At 41.0% G+C, this 17,656-nt stretch overlaps 1 protein-coding gene across 4 annotated transcripts; it reads right to left on the bottom strand.

Annotated features, from left to right (window-relative positions):
- Positions 1-288: 288 nt before the first annotated feature.
- Positions 289-10,490, bottom strand: tpm1 (tropomyosin 1 (alpha)). Of its 4 annotated transcripts, none has more exons than XM_062461594.1 (10): positions 10,260-10,489; positions 9,759-9,884; positions 6,412-6,545; positions 5,812-5,929; positions 5,476-5,546; positions 4,562-4,637; positions 4,232-4,294; positions 4,053-4,122; positions 3,541-3,619; positions 2,174-2,387 (listed from the first exon to the last, which is right to left on the bottom strand). In XM_062461594.1, exons 1-10 carry the CDS (start codon positions 10,371-10,373, stop codon positions 2,384-2,386), a joined length of 855 nt encoding a protein of 284 aa, XP_062317578.1. In that variant the 5' UTR covers positions 10,374-10,489; the 3' UTR covers positions 2,174-2,383. The 4 variants fall into 4 exon arrangements, with proteins under 4 accessions (XP_062317579.1, XP_062317576.1, XP_062317578.1 ...); XM_062461591.1 differs by lacking the exon at positions 9,759-9,884 and adding an exon at positions 9,481-9,606 and having other exon boundaries at positions 10,260-10,488; XM_062461595.1 differs by lacking the exons at positions 2,174-2,387; positions 3,541-3,619 and adding an exon at positions 289-1,279 and having other exon boundaries at positions 10,260-10,490.
- Positions 10,491-17,656: the final 7,166 nt, after the last annotated feature.

Below are 17,656 nucleotides of genomic sequence, written 5' to 3'. Positions count from 1 at the left end.
CGTGACTCATTCCCTCCCCCACCTCTGCAAATCTAAGGCTTTGACTGCCAGAAGGAACAGAGTAAATGTAATAAAGCTGGATGAGTATCAATTTGTTATGGTAAAACACACTGAACTGTGGGTAACTTTCTGCTACAGTACCTACTGGACAAGAGTAGCCATTGCCTTTAACCTAGAAAGCTTGAAAACATTGAACGGGCTAAAACTATATGCATTCAATAGACAGTGCAATATTGCACTTGTTTAAGTTTAGACATATAATAGCATGAAACAAAAATAGGCCACAAGTTATACAATCTCAAACTGTGCGATTTTATTTAAAATCCTTATTTAATATACATTTTATTTCAGATATGATATACACTTACATCTACATTTAATAAAAATAATAAAAACAAGGCACAACCAAACATGACGGAAATCATACTTAAGACAAGATGAAAAAATTTCGAACTATGGTTTCCCCAAAAAGAAAATAGGAATGCATTAGCAAGATAATGTTGGCATACAATTTGTAATGAATTTCAGGCTCAAAAGAAAAATAAATATACTTGGGCATGTAGACAGATCCCTTTCTAGTCAGGGTATCATACTGGCACCAAACAAGACAAATGAAAAAGTTAACAAAATGAGTTTTGGACTCTATTTTAATCATAAATGAATTTCCTACTCTTTTCTTGAAACTACTTGACAACACAGAAGCACCAGTCAATAGATGGTTTTAAAAACCTGACATCTCACAATCACAATGAAATAAGTGCAACATTTTTCCACTTTGTCTTAGTTGGAAATGCATGGTGTACGTTTAATCAGGATGGAATGGGTATGCATCAGATAAATTTACCTTCAATCCACCAGACACAGGTCAAAACAACTTATTTTTTAACAAATGGCACAATTTCCCCTGATCGCTTGTCACATTTATTTGACTATACTTGACTACAAAATGCTGACATCATTGCAGGTATACATCAGCAAAATAACAAAATAAGTGTTTCTCATTTAGGGCTTTGTTAAGGAAATGTTGTACCTTCCCTTCAGTCTTGCTCCCATGTTGAGTTTTACTGAAAGCAGTATGGTGCAATAGAAAGAAGCATCTGGATGTTTGGTCTCCACCATTGGCATGGAATGGAAGGGGGTTCATGGCAAGCGAGGTGCAAGTACAAAAAGCCAAAACTGAAGAGGAAACCAAACTTTCACATATTATTCAGTTCCATGAGAGTCTGGTCCAACATCTGGTGCATATCAAGGTTCTCTTCTTTAGCATGTGAGAGTTTCTCTGTTAGTTAGAAAGCACCAACAACAAAAAACAGGATCAGTCAGTCATCAGAACAATGCATGCATGCACAACAACAACACATTTTTGTTAATTAAATATCAAATATGTCCAAATAAGATATGACAAAAGCCTTCCATTGGCAAACTCTTGCTAGTCATTTATTTATACCTAACCAACTAGAAATGTGTTAAGTTTAGATTTTGAAGAAACAGTGCAGTAGTTTAGCATTCCGTTAGTGCTCGTACAGGTAGTACACAAATGACATGTTCCGCATCATATAGGGATTCACATTTATTGTATGGTATGCAGTAATAATCAATCCTTAATTCTCATGATTGACTGACTTATGGTGTAATTATTGATACATTTGGGAACTTGACCATCACTTGAACACTGGTACAAGGAAAGCAAATAATGTTGCAAATCTCCATTTATTTCAGAAATGAACATAAAGTCCTTCATACCATCAACTTGAGCATATATGGAGTAATGACTACCTTCGCATTTTGAACTTTTTCCACACAGAAGAGGTTGAAAATATAACACTCTTCTGCCCCTCTTCACACTCCTTCCTACAGCTACCCTATCCAACAATGACAAAAACCTTCTGCTTACTCTATCTGCTGAATTACTCACACAACACATTTCTATGCTGGCCATACAACAATTAGAAGAAACTACAGTTTTAAGTGCCCTTAAAACAGTAATGCAGACTAGACTTAAGTGTGTAAAAATGTGATTTTATGAAAACATTTATTTATATGACTAATTAAAATAGTTCTGAAGTTGTGCATGGTTTCTGATTAAGTTTTCAAACTAGTTGTGTTGAATTCAAATAAACAGAAATGAAAAACAAAGAAAAGAAAAGACAGAATAAAGGAGATACATCTTACATAGAAGGAAGGAAGTTTATTTTTACACAACGCAGAAAGATTCAAAGGTTCTGTACAAGAGATGGGATACACAACGTTGACATGAAGGGGAAAACACAGGGAGTAAAGGAAAGCAAGGACAGAGAGGGGGACGGAAATGGAGAAAAGGATGGAGAGTGCAGACAGATGCCGCTCAGACGGCAGGAGGCTTCTTTGATGACGTGTAAACAATTTATCTGTGCAGAAGAGAAGAGGTACAGTGAACCAGAGGGCTACTGGGAGGTTTGTGGACAGCTGCAGGTGCAACATCCCACAGTGCTCTGAAGACACGGCACACTGGACAAGCTTCAGTAAACCACAATGCGCTAATGTAATGCACTGTCCAATAGAGACAGAGACATCGAGAGCAACTATCTCAAAACACACAAGAAAATCTGGACCAAACCTCTGATCACATGAAGACCTTTGAGGAGTCATGAGGAGCAGCACTTGACCCAAAAGCTTCGATCTAAGTGGTGCTGCTCATACATCTCTGACACTTAAGTTGGACTTCTGCATGCCCAATGGGGCATGGGACAAAATCCAAGAAGAAGTCAACTCTCCAGATCAACCATATTTAAAGTTCGATTTAAACTTGGATTATGACTGAGCATAAAAGGGACTTCAAGAAGCACACATGGGCCTTTCTTCTGCGGAGAAGTAGACTTTGTTAGTAGTAAACAAGTGAGCATGAGCTACACTTGATAAAAGGTACAAAGAAGAAACACTGAAGAACAAATTGGCCCTCAAATTCTTGAAAATCATTGAAATGCTCCACACAATCTACTGAATTTCAACAAACACCTTGCAGTCTTAGTTTATCGGTTGCCAAAATATTAAGATTTAAATTAATATTTTTTTTCATTTTGTAATCACAAGAACTCACAAAAATGAATCCATTACTTTTTGCTTGCAGTAAAAAGTAATACAAGGGTTATGAAAAGTAAATTTTCAATGTAAAGATAGGAGGTCCTCTATCTCCATGCTGTTTTCTGCTCATATAAAACAAGACTATAGGTTCATACTGTATGGACAGTCATTCTTAACACTGCAGTAAACAGAAAGTACTTCCAACCACATGAACAAGTGTGAGAGAGGAAACCACTATGAATAGGGGTAAGGACTACTACATACAGTAGGTCTCCTTTTAAGACTATGCTCAGTGAGTATATCAATTAGCTGCGAGTGAACCATATGGTCTTTATGAATAGAAACAGAAGGTGGATCATAGAGACACAGTAGGCAGAGAACAACATAGGAGACAGAGGGGGTGTGATGGCTGGAACGTGGGGAGGAGGGAAGATGCAGGAGGGGGACAGGCACACTCAGAGGTAAGAGGTGACAAATTACATGGAGGTCATGTCGTTGAGGGCGTGGTCCAGCTCCTCGCTGATGGCCTTGTACTTCAGTTTCTGGGCATACAACTCATCTATTGGGGCCAAGACCAGGTGCACAGGATGGGGTGGGGAGCGGGGGGATGGGGTTGGGGTGGAGGGGTGAATGTGAAGGGGTGGGGCATCCAGATCCCCAGCATGGCAGGACAGATATGTGGTACAGAAAGAGACACACAGGTGGAAAACAGACAGGGAGGAAACGTTACACCAGAAAGAGGCAAGGCTAGAAATGCACTTAGGCCACCACAGATTCCTCAGTATCAAGGAAATAAGAAGTCATAGTGACAGAAATTAGAGGAAGAATACATTTGAGCAAAGAGAATCGAGGGCACTTCAATCCCTCTGGTTGATGGATTTCTAAAATAACTTTCCCTCTGGCAATGAATGAGACCGACTGACACCTAACCTTAATCTTCATTTGAGAAAACAGACGGTTTATTGGAGAAATGAACATCAAGAAAATCATACCTTCCAAATCATCAATGGTCTTCTCAAGCTTGGCTACAGATCTCTCAGCGAACTCAGCACGGGTCTCAGCCTATGGTAGAGAGAAAACGATGTAACAGGAAGTCATCAATTCACACATCCTGACATGGCACCTACTGGCCTCTGGCCAGGGTCCTCAAACGAGGCGTTGTGAAACTTGCCTCCTTCAGCTTGTCTGTCAGGACCTTGATCTCCTCCTCGTACTTGTCCTCCTTCTGGGAGTACTGTGGACCAAAAGCAGAGACAGTGTTTAAGAGTATACCCACATATGGGTCTGCTGGCTTTCCTTTGACAGACTGCTAGGACTGTTGTGAAACTGTGGCAACATAGCATAATTTCATACACATTTATTCTGTCTAGCGTCCATTCATGCAATCATAACTGTCTTCTAATAGGCTGGAATGGTTGTCCGTGCTCCCTCCGTTACTGATACACGACAGCTATGGTGCTGTAGGTCTGGACAGCATGCTCTGGCCTGGACGGTCACCTACCTTCTCAGCCTGGGCCTCCAGTGACTTCAGGTTGTTGGTCACAGTTTTCAACTCTTCCTCAAGCTCAGAGCATTTGCTGGGGTTTTAGATGTGTGTGTGTGTGTGTGTGTGTGGGGGGGGGGGGGGGGGGGAGAGAGTGCAGAGGGTAGGAAAATGGGGTCGGACAAAAGGGTAAAAAAATGAAGGATAGAGGGACCAAGAAGAAACGGACATGGTACATGAGGGGTAAACAGCAAGAGAAGGGAGAAGAAACAAAACAAATAAGAACTACAGGATTTTAAAGGAGAGGGAGCCCAAAGCACCCCAACAGAGCAGGACTGTGACACAAGTACAAAGGTGACGTCTAAAAAGACTTCATTTGCAAATTAATGCTAGTGAGCATGCAGATTTGATCATGTTTCAAATGTACTTTTTGGTTGGAGATGTCATTCATGCAACTTCCTGCCAGGTTAGAGATGCAAGTGTCTAGCATAGCCCAGGCGTGAGAGCAACAACAACAACAACAACAACAAAAAATCGTAAAAAAGGTAGACAAGCAGAGCAAGCAGGAAAGAGAAGCTTCATTCACCGAAATGAATGAACATCTCGAAAGGCATGTCTGAGGGTAAACCTAACAAAGTATGTCAGCCTGTAGTACCTTTGCTTCGGAGGCGGTTAGTGATTTAAAGCACTGTTCCAAAACCCTTAGCTCGTCCTCCGCTCTTCGTATCCGTCTGTTAGTGGGCATGGTGAATGACAGGCCATTCAAAACACAAGACATGCAAACTGACAGTATGTACATGCAGCAAGAAGAGTGAACAAAACTCAACCTTTGCCTTCAGGCCTTAATGTATTAGAGTTGAGCATGTTTAGTATACAATACAGTCCATGCGGGTTATTAAGTTGTGGTTTGGTGTGGCATGGAACAGACTTACCCTTCTGAGAGCTCAGCACGTTCCTCTGTACGCTCCAGGTCACTCTCAATGATGACCAGCTTACGGGCAACCTTTAGGTACAGCAGACAACAGGTGTTACTACCACACACACACTCATGTGTGCACACATACTGTACATATGCAAACACAAGCTTTATGGAATGGGGTAGGTCAAAGAGAAGAACAAGAACATGTTTGCACATCCATTTTACAGCATAGACTGAGTCACTGTGTGGCAGTGCCGGTAGGGACTAGCATGTTTGGCTATGCTGGTCGTGGGGGGGCTTCACTGTAGAGACAAGTGTCTGGCCACCTGCCAACAACTGTGAGACTCGCCTCCTCGTATTTGCGGTCGGCCTCCTCAGCGATGTGCTTGGCCTCCTTCAGCTGGATCTCCTGCAGCTCCATCTTCTCCTCGTCCTTCATGGCCCTGTTCTCAATAACCTTCATGCCTCTGTGTGTGTGTGGGGGGGGGAAACAAACAAGTCAGAAGACATCAGGAGTCCCAAACTAAGATCCCAATACAGGTCACCAGTCAAAGAGATAACAGCCTGGGTAAGCTTCCATCAGCCTAGGACACATGGCTTTGTTGTGGCATTGAGGAATGAGACTGCAGTAGCAGTGACAGCCTATGCCTTTATTATTAATATTTTACATTGATCCGTTATATGTATATTTTATTTGAGCTGCTATGACATGATAGATAAAGTTCATCTACACAGTGTCTATTCTAACCAAAACTACTGTGCTACCCGAGATCTGGGCCATACAGAAGGCTGTTGATACACCAAACAAAGAACTGAAAACAGGCACATGGCCTGTTTATTTAAAGATCTCCTTGTCTGTGCAGGCACAGCTTGTGTCGGGTCAGAAACTGTCGGTGAGGCCCCTAGTCTGAAAGCTGTCCCCCCCCACACAAGTGCCACAAGCGCCCACCTCTCGCTCTCGTCAGCAGCCTTCTCAGCCTCCTCCAGCTTGGTCAGAGCAGTAGCCAGACGCTCCTGTGCACGATCCAACTCCTCCTCAACCAGCTGGATGCGTCTGTTAAGGGAAGCGACATCGCTCTCAGCCTAGGGACAGCAGAACACAGGAACCAAGTCAGAGGAGCTGGAAGGAAACACTGAGACGGAGATACGTACATATGCGTTTCATGAAGCAATAGACACATTACAAATAAATATATGCTGTAATGTAGACACACAATACATCGTTAAGAACGCCAGTAATTTGTCTCTGTGCCGTGTTTCGTTTAGGCGAGTAGGTGCCCTGTTTAAAAGAATATATTTGCTAGTACTGTACAATTGTTGGGAGGTAAAGCATGGTATTCCTAGGGGATCCTTCTGTCTGAGAGCACACCCTCCCTCCCTCAAAAACACACACAGTGTGAAATGGCATTGCCCCAGGCTAACAAGATTAACAAGGGGCAAAATACCTGGCCTTGTCACTAGGCCCCTGAGAGAACATTTACAAGGAGCTGGCTGTAATGAACGGCCTGAGACAATTACATGGTCAAAGGCCACACACACAATCGGGGTGATTAGGTAATGAAATAAACCTTTATATATTTAAGATTTAAAACAAGGCAGTCATCTATTTACTGTTGATATTAAAGGGTATAGTATTTCACAAGGTTTATGATTATTCTTAACAGTTACCTTGCTTCCCTGGTAACCCACTGTTTACACGTTTAGTACATGAACACTTTCAAGTATGAGCAGGTCAAAGTGCATTCGACTTGAATGACGATAGAGGAAGTAAGCTAGCAAGTCACATGGAGATGCATTTATCGGTGGTCCACCCATAATCCCATGTTTGATTAAGAATAAACTACCTACTCTAATACGGTTTTAAATTGACTGCATCAACGAATGTTCATAAACAAATAGTGAAGCCTAATTATGCACGACGAGGTATTTCCTGTGTCTATGGCTGCTGCCTTGTATCACCAACTGAAATAACTAGGCTGGTCTTCAACTGTTTTTAATATGCAAAAACGCTTTTCCATCTCAAGACAAATTACATTTACAAAGTAAGTGATAGAGTACAAATGTCAAGCACTTGTTGCGCTGCATAACTTGTGGCAACGCATGTTCAATGTGACAACTCTGAACCTAAAACTACTTTAGGCCTAACTAGTTCTAATTATAAAGTTTAGTATTGAGCAGTATTCTGTGTTAATTATGAGGATAACATAATACCAGCATCAATGTCAAATGAATGGCGAGAAAGACGGCTCAGCTCTCTCGTCTGAAACAAGGCTACTGTGGTCTAGCCTACTACTAAACAATCAAATACGCTGAAAGCTCATTATCTCTGTTGAGCATTCACATTAAGCTGGCTAGAAAACAGCACAGCGGGGTGTCATAATTTCCTGTTACCGCAATGTCAGTGTTGAGTCTACCACTTTAAGCTCCACTAATTTAACCTAGGTATGCATGTGTCTCACAAGATAACATGTAACTCAAAAATAACGAATTAGTCTACCTACATTATGAGTGAACACAACCATCTATTTTTAAAACGCTTACTGATTCTCGGGTTTTCTTTTCCAAGCCCAACTCTCTCTGTAGTCTCTCAGCTCTTTCTTCAGCACTGTCTGCCTGTCCTTGCAAAGATTTAATTTTTCGTCTGACTGCCTCCAGCGACGAAACACCCGCCATTGTACCGCTTAACGAAGACCTCGGTTTTATACTTTAGTTGGAATGGTCATGGGCGCAACTATACCCTGGAATGTGTAGAGAGACTATGTGCGGTGTGCTGGTTCTCTGAGGACGCACCACCAGAAAACAACTTGCAGTGCATGTACCGGAAGGAGCAATGCTTTTATAGGCAAGCCCTGTTGCTTGTAAACGAAATAGCTTCAAAATAGTGCAACTTTACTTTTATTTACGGTTTTGTGTTTTTATTTGTAAATATAAAAACTTGCTCTATAAAAAAACGTATGGTGCGTTATTTGTAGGGCAAGCCTAGTTATTAAGATGAGCGAGCGCTCCTTGGGCCTTTTCTGCAGATGGACAGCATCCTCTACTGGTCACAATAGGCAGTACACAGGACAGAAATCCTTTTTAGAAAATACAAAGAGAATCGAGCGAGTCGGTTATTTCTAGGTCGATAAGAAATGTATTCAACTAAATATCGTCAGATTAAAAGTTTTTTTGACCAAGTAATTTATAAAACGAACAAATAGCCAAATCTAAAGTGATTGAAGAATGAGACTGTTTCGCTTTTCTAGACTGGCGTTAGACTCCTTTGTATAGGCTAAATTGTATTCAATGTCTGTGGAATTCTATGTCTACAAAGTTCAGAAGTTAGTTTCTTTAGATTAATGAAAGTAACAGTTTGGAGTGAATATGTAGGAGCGTGACTTTTGGGTTATATCCAGAAATCGAATTTTGTAGATAAAAGTGGAAAACACAGACAGTTTGAAAAACGGATTCATCCTATTGCAAAAAAAAAAAACAGGACACAGCCCAAGAACTGAGCTCTTACTTGACCATATAAAGAAGTAGGCTATATTTATCCAGAAGTATACAGTGACTCTTCGCTCACACACTGCACATTTAGCAAGCTCGGTTTTCACTCATAAATGTCCCCTCATAAGGACTTTTGAATCTCTAATTCTTATTAGCCAACGGCCAAATAAGGGCCCAATAGCCGACATAGCTTAGGCTATACTTGCGTTCTTTACGTTGATTAATTGTGCACTTGTGTGGTCATTTTGTTATTTTTATTGAATATAAAACGACAGTTTAATACCACAATACCATACTAATACCTATATTTACATTGTGATTTCAAATAATGATTGCTCTTTATTGGCCATGTAGGCCCACTGTGTGTGTTCCACCTTGATCATTTTAAAATGTAAGAGAACAGATAAGTCAACCAATTGGGTTCAACTGTCATTTTATATTCACATTAACATCTGTGGCAGTATATTGGAAAAGTGAAGCATAAAAGCGGTGTAGTGCAGGAATAGTGACTTTGTATGCCCTTTTTACTTACGTCGGCGGCTTTCTTCTCAGCCAGTTCAAGTTTCTCCTGGGCATCTTTAAGAGCCTCAGAGTACTTGTCCAATTCATCCTCAGTTCCCTTCAGTTTCTTCTGCAGAGCTACCAAATCATCCTCGAGCTGAGGTGTTTTTTGTGGATAGTTTCACAGAGGTGTGTAGCGGGAAACAGAAGGCGTGAACGCGCACACGGCGCAAGAGCGCAGACAGAGACAGACAGGGAAAGAGAGAGAGAGAGAAAAGTTAGGAAATGTCATGCAATTCACAAAAATACCTTCGTGGCCACCTCTTCAGCACTCAGCAGCTTTTCCTCGGCAGTTTGGAATTCTTCAGCCACTTTATCTCTTTCGTCTTCGGTAATACGCAATTTCTTTTCCAACTCTCTTATGTCATCCTCTAACTACACATGCATATACATTAAGAATTACGTTTATCAACACATCCAAACAGTTAATAAACGGACCTAGGATATATAAGCATTTTTTATATATTAGCATTATATTTTTATATTCACATTATAACTAAGGCACAGCCTAAAATATTCACACAATTGTACGTCACCAATTAGTCTATCCAACCAGAGGAGATGAAGATTTACAGAATATCCCCAAACTCAAATTTGATTCACTTAAACGTCCTTATTCAAAATTATCCGCATGGGTAATAGATCCATTTTGAGGAGGTGATCCATTTACTCGCTCTTAAAGCGGCAAAGAGAGCCATTGATATTTGCCTTTCCTATGGATCATAGTGATTTTCCATATAAATTGCCGACCTGTTTGCTCTTGTCCTCTGCTGCCTTCTTGTCTCCCTCAGCCTGCTCAGCTCTGTCCAAGGCATTCTCCTTGTCGAGCTTGAGCATCTGCATCTTCTTCTTGATGGCATCCATGGCTGCTTATTGTTTGTTTGGCTGCACCAAAAGTCCCAAAAGAAACCTAGAGGAGAGGCTAAGAGCGTCTGTGCCGAACTGAATGCTAAGCTGGAGTGCAAGCTCTTCCTGACTGTGCCCTGTCAAATATGTACTTTCACGGGGGGGCGACTGAATTCCTTTGGACATCCAATACTTTTTGGAGAGGGCCTTCCGCATGCCCAATCTTTTTTTATGGATCTGGTCTGCGATTCGCTGCTCTCAGACATTTGACCATTGATATGACTATATATGGGATCTAAGGGGCAAGAGAGCAGCTCCCTTAAGACGGCTTCCTATTTGCAAGTATTAAAGGGAGCTGGATTGACACTTTCCCGAGAAGATGGAGAAGGAAGGAGAGGGAAATGCAAGCAACAGTACCTGATGGAATTCCTCTTACAGCAGCTTATAGCCCTAATACTGTTAAGTATACTATTTGCAATGCAACTTGTTTTCAAACAACATGTTATTAGTGCGCCTCAACATTTGCCTCTTACCCTTGTGTTGATCTCCTTTACCATTGCACTAATATGAGCTGGCTTTACATTTCAGGTATAGTATGTCTCATAAAATACATGTTTTATGTACAGTCAATCATTTTAAATATTTCTCCCATCAAGGGTATGCTTATCTATACAACGGGACCTGTGTATTTATAAAGACTTTCTGCATTGGCTTTCACCAGAGACTGTGCTCCAGGGAGGTGTTGAATCAGGCCAGGTCAAGTATACAGTCTAAGAAGTGGTACTCTCGTTGAGAGATTGAAGTCAGCCAGCCCCCCCGAGGCATTGTTAACAATCTCAGTAGTGTGAGATAGGGAAATGTATCCCTGAGAATGTATCCAGTGGCCTCCTGCAAACTCTTTAAGTATCAGCTGGCTGTGAGTGGTCAGCTTCAATGGGACACCCAAGTGTGATGGTATTTCAGCAGTCCACCCTCATCTACAGTAGATCGTAAAGGAGCAACTGTTACGCTTGAAGTGAGAGAACTGAAACCACTGAACAAACGTTGCAAGGCAACTGCAGAGATACTTCCCACTTTAACTCACTAAGATGTTTTTCATCAGGTAAAACCTACATAAGACGTGTTTCTTTTTTAGATGTTTAAAACCTTCTGAAACATGTACTTCAGTTAGAGCCTTAGCCTTGAGTCTTAAGACGACCCCATGTCCTCACAAAGATTCTTAAGAGGGTATATTTAGGATAGCCTCCTTCAAGCACCTGCCTTGGTCTGTAAAGTTGAACCAAAGAAACCATGCCAAGTGTCTGGAGCCAGCTCTGATGAGACAAACCCCTAAAATTAACCATGTCTCCCACACTGTTCAATTGGTTCTAGTTTTGGAACAAATGTGTCAGCCGGGACACATACTCTATGTAATTAAAATACTTTGACTCGTTCATTATGTTAGTAAATGTCTTGCAGAGCTTATTCATGATATCATATTGTTTTCTTGCACAAATAAGACATGGTTATTCTATAGTATGATGAGACCGCTAATTATGTTGTAGATCCCATCTTTAAAAAGTTCCTTGACTCCTGCAATTCCAGTCATTCAGGAGAAAGGATATAGTCTCCAGTCATTTCCTGACAGTTGGGTTTGAAAAGTGTAATGTGTCATCAGCTCTGAGTGGCAGGACATTTTGTGATGGCATTACACAGATAAAACTATTTCAGAGTAAACCTAACAATCGCATAAATTATCATTTTTTGCGGGCAACTGATGCTTAACATTCTAATCTTGGAAGACACATATTGAAGGCCGATATAGGTAAATGCCCTTCACTTTACCACTGTATAAATGTGGTTTGTTTTAATTTATCAACACCAGCTTTAAGGCTGGTACCTTAGTGGTACAGCTCTTCTGCACTTTTGCAAATGTTTTCACTGTCTGTACAGCCCGGTAATATAATAAATGTAAATATTGAAATCAGAATTTAGTCACTGTTGTGTTCTCTTTGTGTAAGTCTTTCCTTGCTGCTCTGAAACTGTACTGGTACAACCATGAACACCGCTAACATTTATTTGTAAATAACATTGCACATTGAATCCACCCAATCTGAGTAGATGTCATTTGATTTGTAAATCTGCATATATTAATAATTTGGCAGTGAAGTCTGCATGCTACCGTACAAACTATTCAAATCGAAACATATTTTTAGTTTGTTGCCACGTTTCTTTAAAGATCAGATAATGATATGCATCAGACTGGGATTTGACCGTATTAAAAAACAGAGAAATAGAAAATGTATACAGTACATTATTACTGATAGTAAAGTTCAGATTGTCTGTAAAGCATGTTTGTAACATGATCTGATCCACAGCACCCCTAATTGTCTCTACAGTATTTTTACTGGGAAGCAGTCACAAGAGGTTTGCGGTCGCATGCTGGATTTGCAGTGGCATTCTGGGAATGAAAATAGCTCTATTATGATGTTTTCTTTTCACATATTGAAATAGTATAAACAGCCAAAGGGCCAATGAGTATGGCTTTGATGCAGGTATAGTCACAAAGTATTTCCTTTGTCTAGACATCACAGCACTGTGTCCTACAACAATAGTAAATATTGCATCAAAAAGCTACATTACAGATGTAAATAAATTACCTACTATTTATTTGCTTCTTAAGCAATACATATTGAAGGCTGATATTTAGTTTATTTTGGTTAACTTATTCTTAACTTCTATAGGCTCTATGTAGCCTCAAGAACTACACATTTGCCTTTCCTTGTAACTCAACTTTTAAAACATTATAAAGAGGTATATAATTATGTGTTTTCTCAAAATAACCCAGGATGAAAATATACGTCTGTATGCCTGAGCTCCTCAAAACTCAAGCTTCAGAGAAATTTGATTGTAATTTAAGGAGTTTTGGGAACACTGAAATGGATACTATTCCTAAACCCTAACAAATATAATTGAATGCTGCGTTTATAGCATTAACTACAAATATCTTGCATATCATTCACTGTCACGTTATGGCATTGCACTTTCTGTTGCTTGGCTGTTAGGTTGGACTTTATATGAGTCCAGTAAAAAAACATGCCTCGCATAGATGGATATCACCACAGATAAGCCAGGAAAACTATCCTAATGCTACCTGATCAGTCACATGGATTTCATTTGTCTGGCTGTAGGTCACCAACAAATTTGACTTTTTATCAAACAAGCATTCCTTTTCAGGGATGGAGTTATACTACTTTGTTGGGTTATGATCACAATTCAAGACGATGATGAGATCCAGATCCAGTCATGGGAAACATCAGGAAATAATAGCATGGAGCACAATGAAACACTGATGTTAAAAGTTAAAATTCCTTTGTATAGATTAATAATATTTTTCAGTAACTTTTATTACAGATCAGCCTTTTTAAGATGTCCCACATGAAGATAGTATCCTGATTTCTATCAGTAGGCTGATCTGATACAGTAACCAGGCCCCCTGTGTGAATGGAATGTCCGGTTCCCTTCTGCGGCTGCAAAGGGAGAAACCCCGCTCATCTAGGCCGATGTGTGTCAGAACCTGTTTATCTAAGGGAACCCTTGGGACAGAAGCTAGAGGATTCTATCATGACCTAAAATTCTGTTGTGTTGCACACAACATCTTGTGCAGCAGTCTGTAGAGAGAGCCAGGAACAGTAGACCAGGCTGGACTGTGCCTTGGTGAAAAGCTCACTCAATCAGTGTGTGTCTCAGAGGAGCACTTTGTTGGAAGCCTCCTTGTCAAATATCATCTGAGGATTTCTGCAGACTTGTCCAGATATATATAGAGCCCTGTGGATCCCTGAAGCCGCACCCTAAGAATTAGAACGCTCCATGCTAGGGCATATTCACTTAGCACAGCAAATAGGAAGACAGTGTACTGGAGGGCTGCAATGTAACCTGAGTGCAACTAATGCCCTGACAGGGGTCTCTCTGCAGTTATGTTCCATTGGCTTACAGTCCTGACACTCGGAGTAGTGTAGACATAGAGTGACATCTAGTCTTGGACAGTGTCTATGCACTTAGGTAATATACACTGTACATTCAAAAATAATCGTAAGCAGCTGGGGAATTGTGATAATGTATCTGACCAGAACCACTTCAGACACCCTTCTCTCACAGTCACCAGGCATATTTTTCTGATAATCATTCGCCAATGCTAGAATATCTGACGGAAATCTGTGGTCTTCCATTCCACATTCCCATCTTTCATCACTGATTAGGCTCCTGCTGAACTACAATAGGTGTCAAATTCCAGGGGTGGGAAGGTCACATGTTTCAGCGACAGGTGCCCCATTAAAGTTGCACAGAATTCCACCTGTGCAAGGTATTTTCTATAGGAGGCAGCTGCTTATGGAGAGACTCTTTCACCCCTCACACTGGTGAGTATTGCCATGGTCAGTCTATAAGATTAGAGAAGGGCCCCTAAAATGTTCTTCTTATTGATGTATCACCAATCCGACACAAATACAAGGATGACTTGTTTAGGTCAACAGTAATAACAGTAGTTAGATTGACATATATATATTTTAATCAATGCTATTCAACTAACAGGTTGAAGCTAAAATCCTGTTTTTGGAATTACTAAAACCTGTACTAAGGAAGAACAAGCTGAGACAGCTGAACCAGTCACAGTAAAAATGATCTTATTTATTATTCTGATTTAAACTAACTGGTGAAAAGTAAAGCAATATTGCTGAATCTAACCCCAAAACAACATATACACCTCACATGCATACACTACATTTGCAAAGCAAGAAGGGCACAATATAGATGAAAACTATGTGTGGTAGCCATCATGGCTGAATACTTGTGGGCTAGCAAGAACTCCTCCCAAAGCGTTTGTTTGTGCTTCTCTTCCACAGCTGGAGACACACAGAGGCAAGAATGTGAGCCATATCTGATGCTGCTCTGTCAAGGGGGAAAGCAGTGAGGGGGAACCGCCATGATCCCTTGCTTGGTCATGGTGGGTGCAACCTTTGAACCCTAATGCTAAAGACGAGTCTCAGTTTAATTATATGGATTTCATCCCACCATTAAACTTCCAAAGAACCCATCTAAATCCACGGAGGCCCTGTTAAAATGTAATAAAAACAATAGTTAAAACTTGAGTGCACTATTTCTTGCACTTTGAGTGTGCTTGTTTGTACATACGGAGAGGTACGCCAAAAAGGACTAGTGGAGTAAATTATGTTTACTGGCAGCCTGGATAACTTTTAACTTCAGATAAGAGATTTCTTACCAGCATCATGGCTGTGGGCTGCCCAGGAATTTACCCTCAATATATCAGAGGCTGCTGAAAACCACAGTACTAATAGAGGGGAGAGTAGTTGAACACTGAAAACCCACAGTGTTCTATGGTCTTGTTCTGATGGCTTCCTGTACAGAATGTTTTGACCCTCTCATGATTATTGTCTCTATAACAGTTTCATCCCTGCATGCATCTTGTTGACAAGACGACATTTGCCAGCAATTTCTTGCTCCTAATGACATAAGTCTAAAACCTTCCGTGTCTACACGTAGAGAGAGAATCTTCCATACACTTGTCCATATATGGAGTGTGTTGTACTGTAGTCTCTGTGTGTGTGGAGAGGGCTAGGCTGGAGAGGCTTTTTGTGAGGTCTAAGTCCTTGATATATATTTTTTTCCATTCTCCGGTGCTATAAACCTGCTTGGTATGCACTTACAACTGAGCTACTGGTCTTCTTCATTGCTCGAATGCCATGGTGAGAACGTACTGGGACAGACAACGATTTAGAATGGGCATTCCATTGAGTATTTACTTGATACGAAATATGATCATCCCAAAGGCCAAAGTTTAAGTAACTTATATTTTAAACTTTTACAACCTATACATATGGTGTGGGTTTAATTGTAGCAACTACTCTAAAGATGAAAACTAGGATATTTTGTAAAACCACACATAAAACAGGAAATTCCCTTTTGGGTTGTAGAAAGTAATATAAAAAATTACATTTAAAAGTGGAGTGGTAACTCAAAGTTATGAGAATGAACTGAAAACCCTAAATAACTAGAGCTTGGTTATAGCAAAGCAGTCATTAAGAGCTTGTACAGGAACATGCTGTATAGTGATGATACATTACACTGTGGTTTGTAATGACTGTGCCAACAGACTGTGTGCAGTGTGACTGGTCCCCTGACTATTGTCTCCTTGTAAAGCCACAGCTCCACAGTACCTGCCTGCTCATACCAAACCCCTGCTTGCGTCTGTCTGTGTTTGTTCAGATGCTAGGACCATTTTCCTGTCCGTCTCAGGCACCCAGTCAAGTAGAGAAGTTGAGATAGAACTCATAAAAACAAATATCTAACAGCATGGACGAGAGTAAGTACACGCCCGGTGATTCCTAGCCGCGAGGCTTCCCTGTCAGAGATAACAGCACATGAGGTCTAATTATCTTCCTTGGCTATTGAGCTCATATCATGATTCACATCAAGGGAATATTGGATAGGGTTGATGAAAGAAAGTCTAATAGAAGTCTAGTGGCATTCGCCAGTTTCCTCAATCCAGAGTCACACAACCTGTAGGTCTGTAGGCCAGTATGAAGTGTAGATAAAATAGAGAGGGAAGTCAATCTTCCTTCCTTCAAATCAAATTATAGTCACACTGGTTAATCCCTCTGGCTGAACTCAAAAATCCTGACATAAAAAATGGCACCAGGCAAGAGAAAAGTTCTGCTGAGCATTCATTACTGAGCAGTGACTGTTTATTCAGCTTAGACACAGGGTGGGGAAGCCACAGAGTAAGTCGAAAGAAAAGCAAGGCAAGGACGTTTGAGTGCAGAAATGTGGACTCATCCTTATTAAGACAGAGGGGATGGGATGGACCAGTGTTACATTTCACTCTTGACAGCTTACATCCCCAGGGGTCACTGCAACTCAGTTCCAGTCCGCAGCACAGTTTGTAGCAGACAGTAGTCTTGCTGTTGTGAGACTGTCTGAGACGAGAACAAAAAGGAAGCAATTCAAGACTCAGTGGCAGCTCACCCAGCTGCAGGACTGAGTGTAAGGGGGCCTGGTTTGGGTCAGATCAGATACTGTTACTTGTATGAGAACAGCTGTAGCGGTGTAATAGTCATTACCTCCTTTAAGGTGTCCATAATTAGCTTCAGGTTGGAGTCTCAGCTTTAGCCCAATATAGCTCAACTCTTACTGGCACTGCTGACACGGCTGAAAGCCTACTTCCTTGCACTCCCTGGGTAAAGTATACGCCCAGCCTTGGCCATGGAGAGCCGGGCAGTCAGAACTTAGACTCCAGAGGTGACAGC

The sequence above is a fragment of the Osmerus eperlanus genome, chromosome 5, assembly GCF_963692335.1.
Source record: "Osmerus eperlanus chromosome 5, fOsmEpe2.1, whole genome shotgun sequence".
NCBI classification, from domain to species: Eukaryota; Metazoa; Chordata; class Actinopteri; order Osmeriformes; family Osmeridae; genus Osmerus; species Osmerus eperlanus.
The sequence above is the reverse complement of the archived record's forward strand: the minus strand, read 5'-3'. Positions and strand labels throughout refer to the sequence as shown.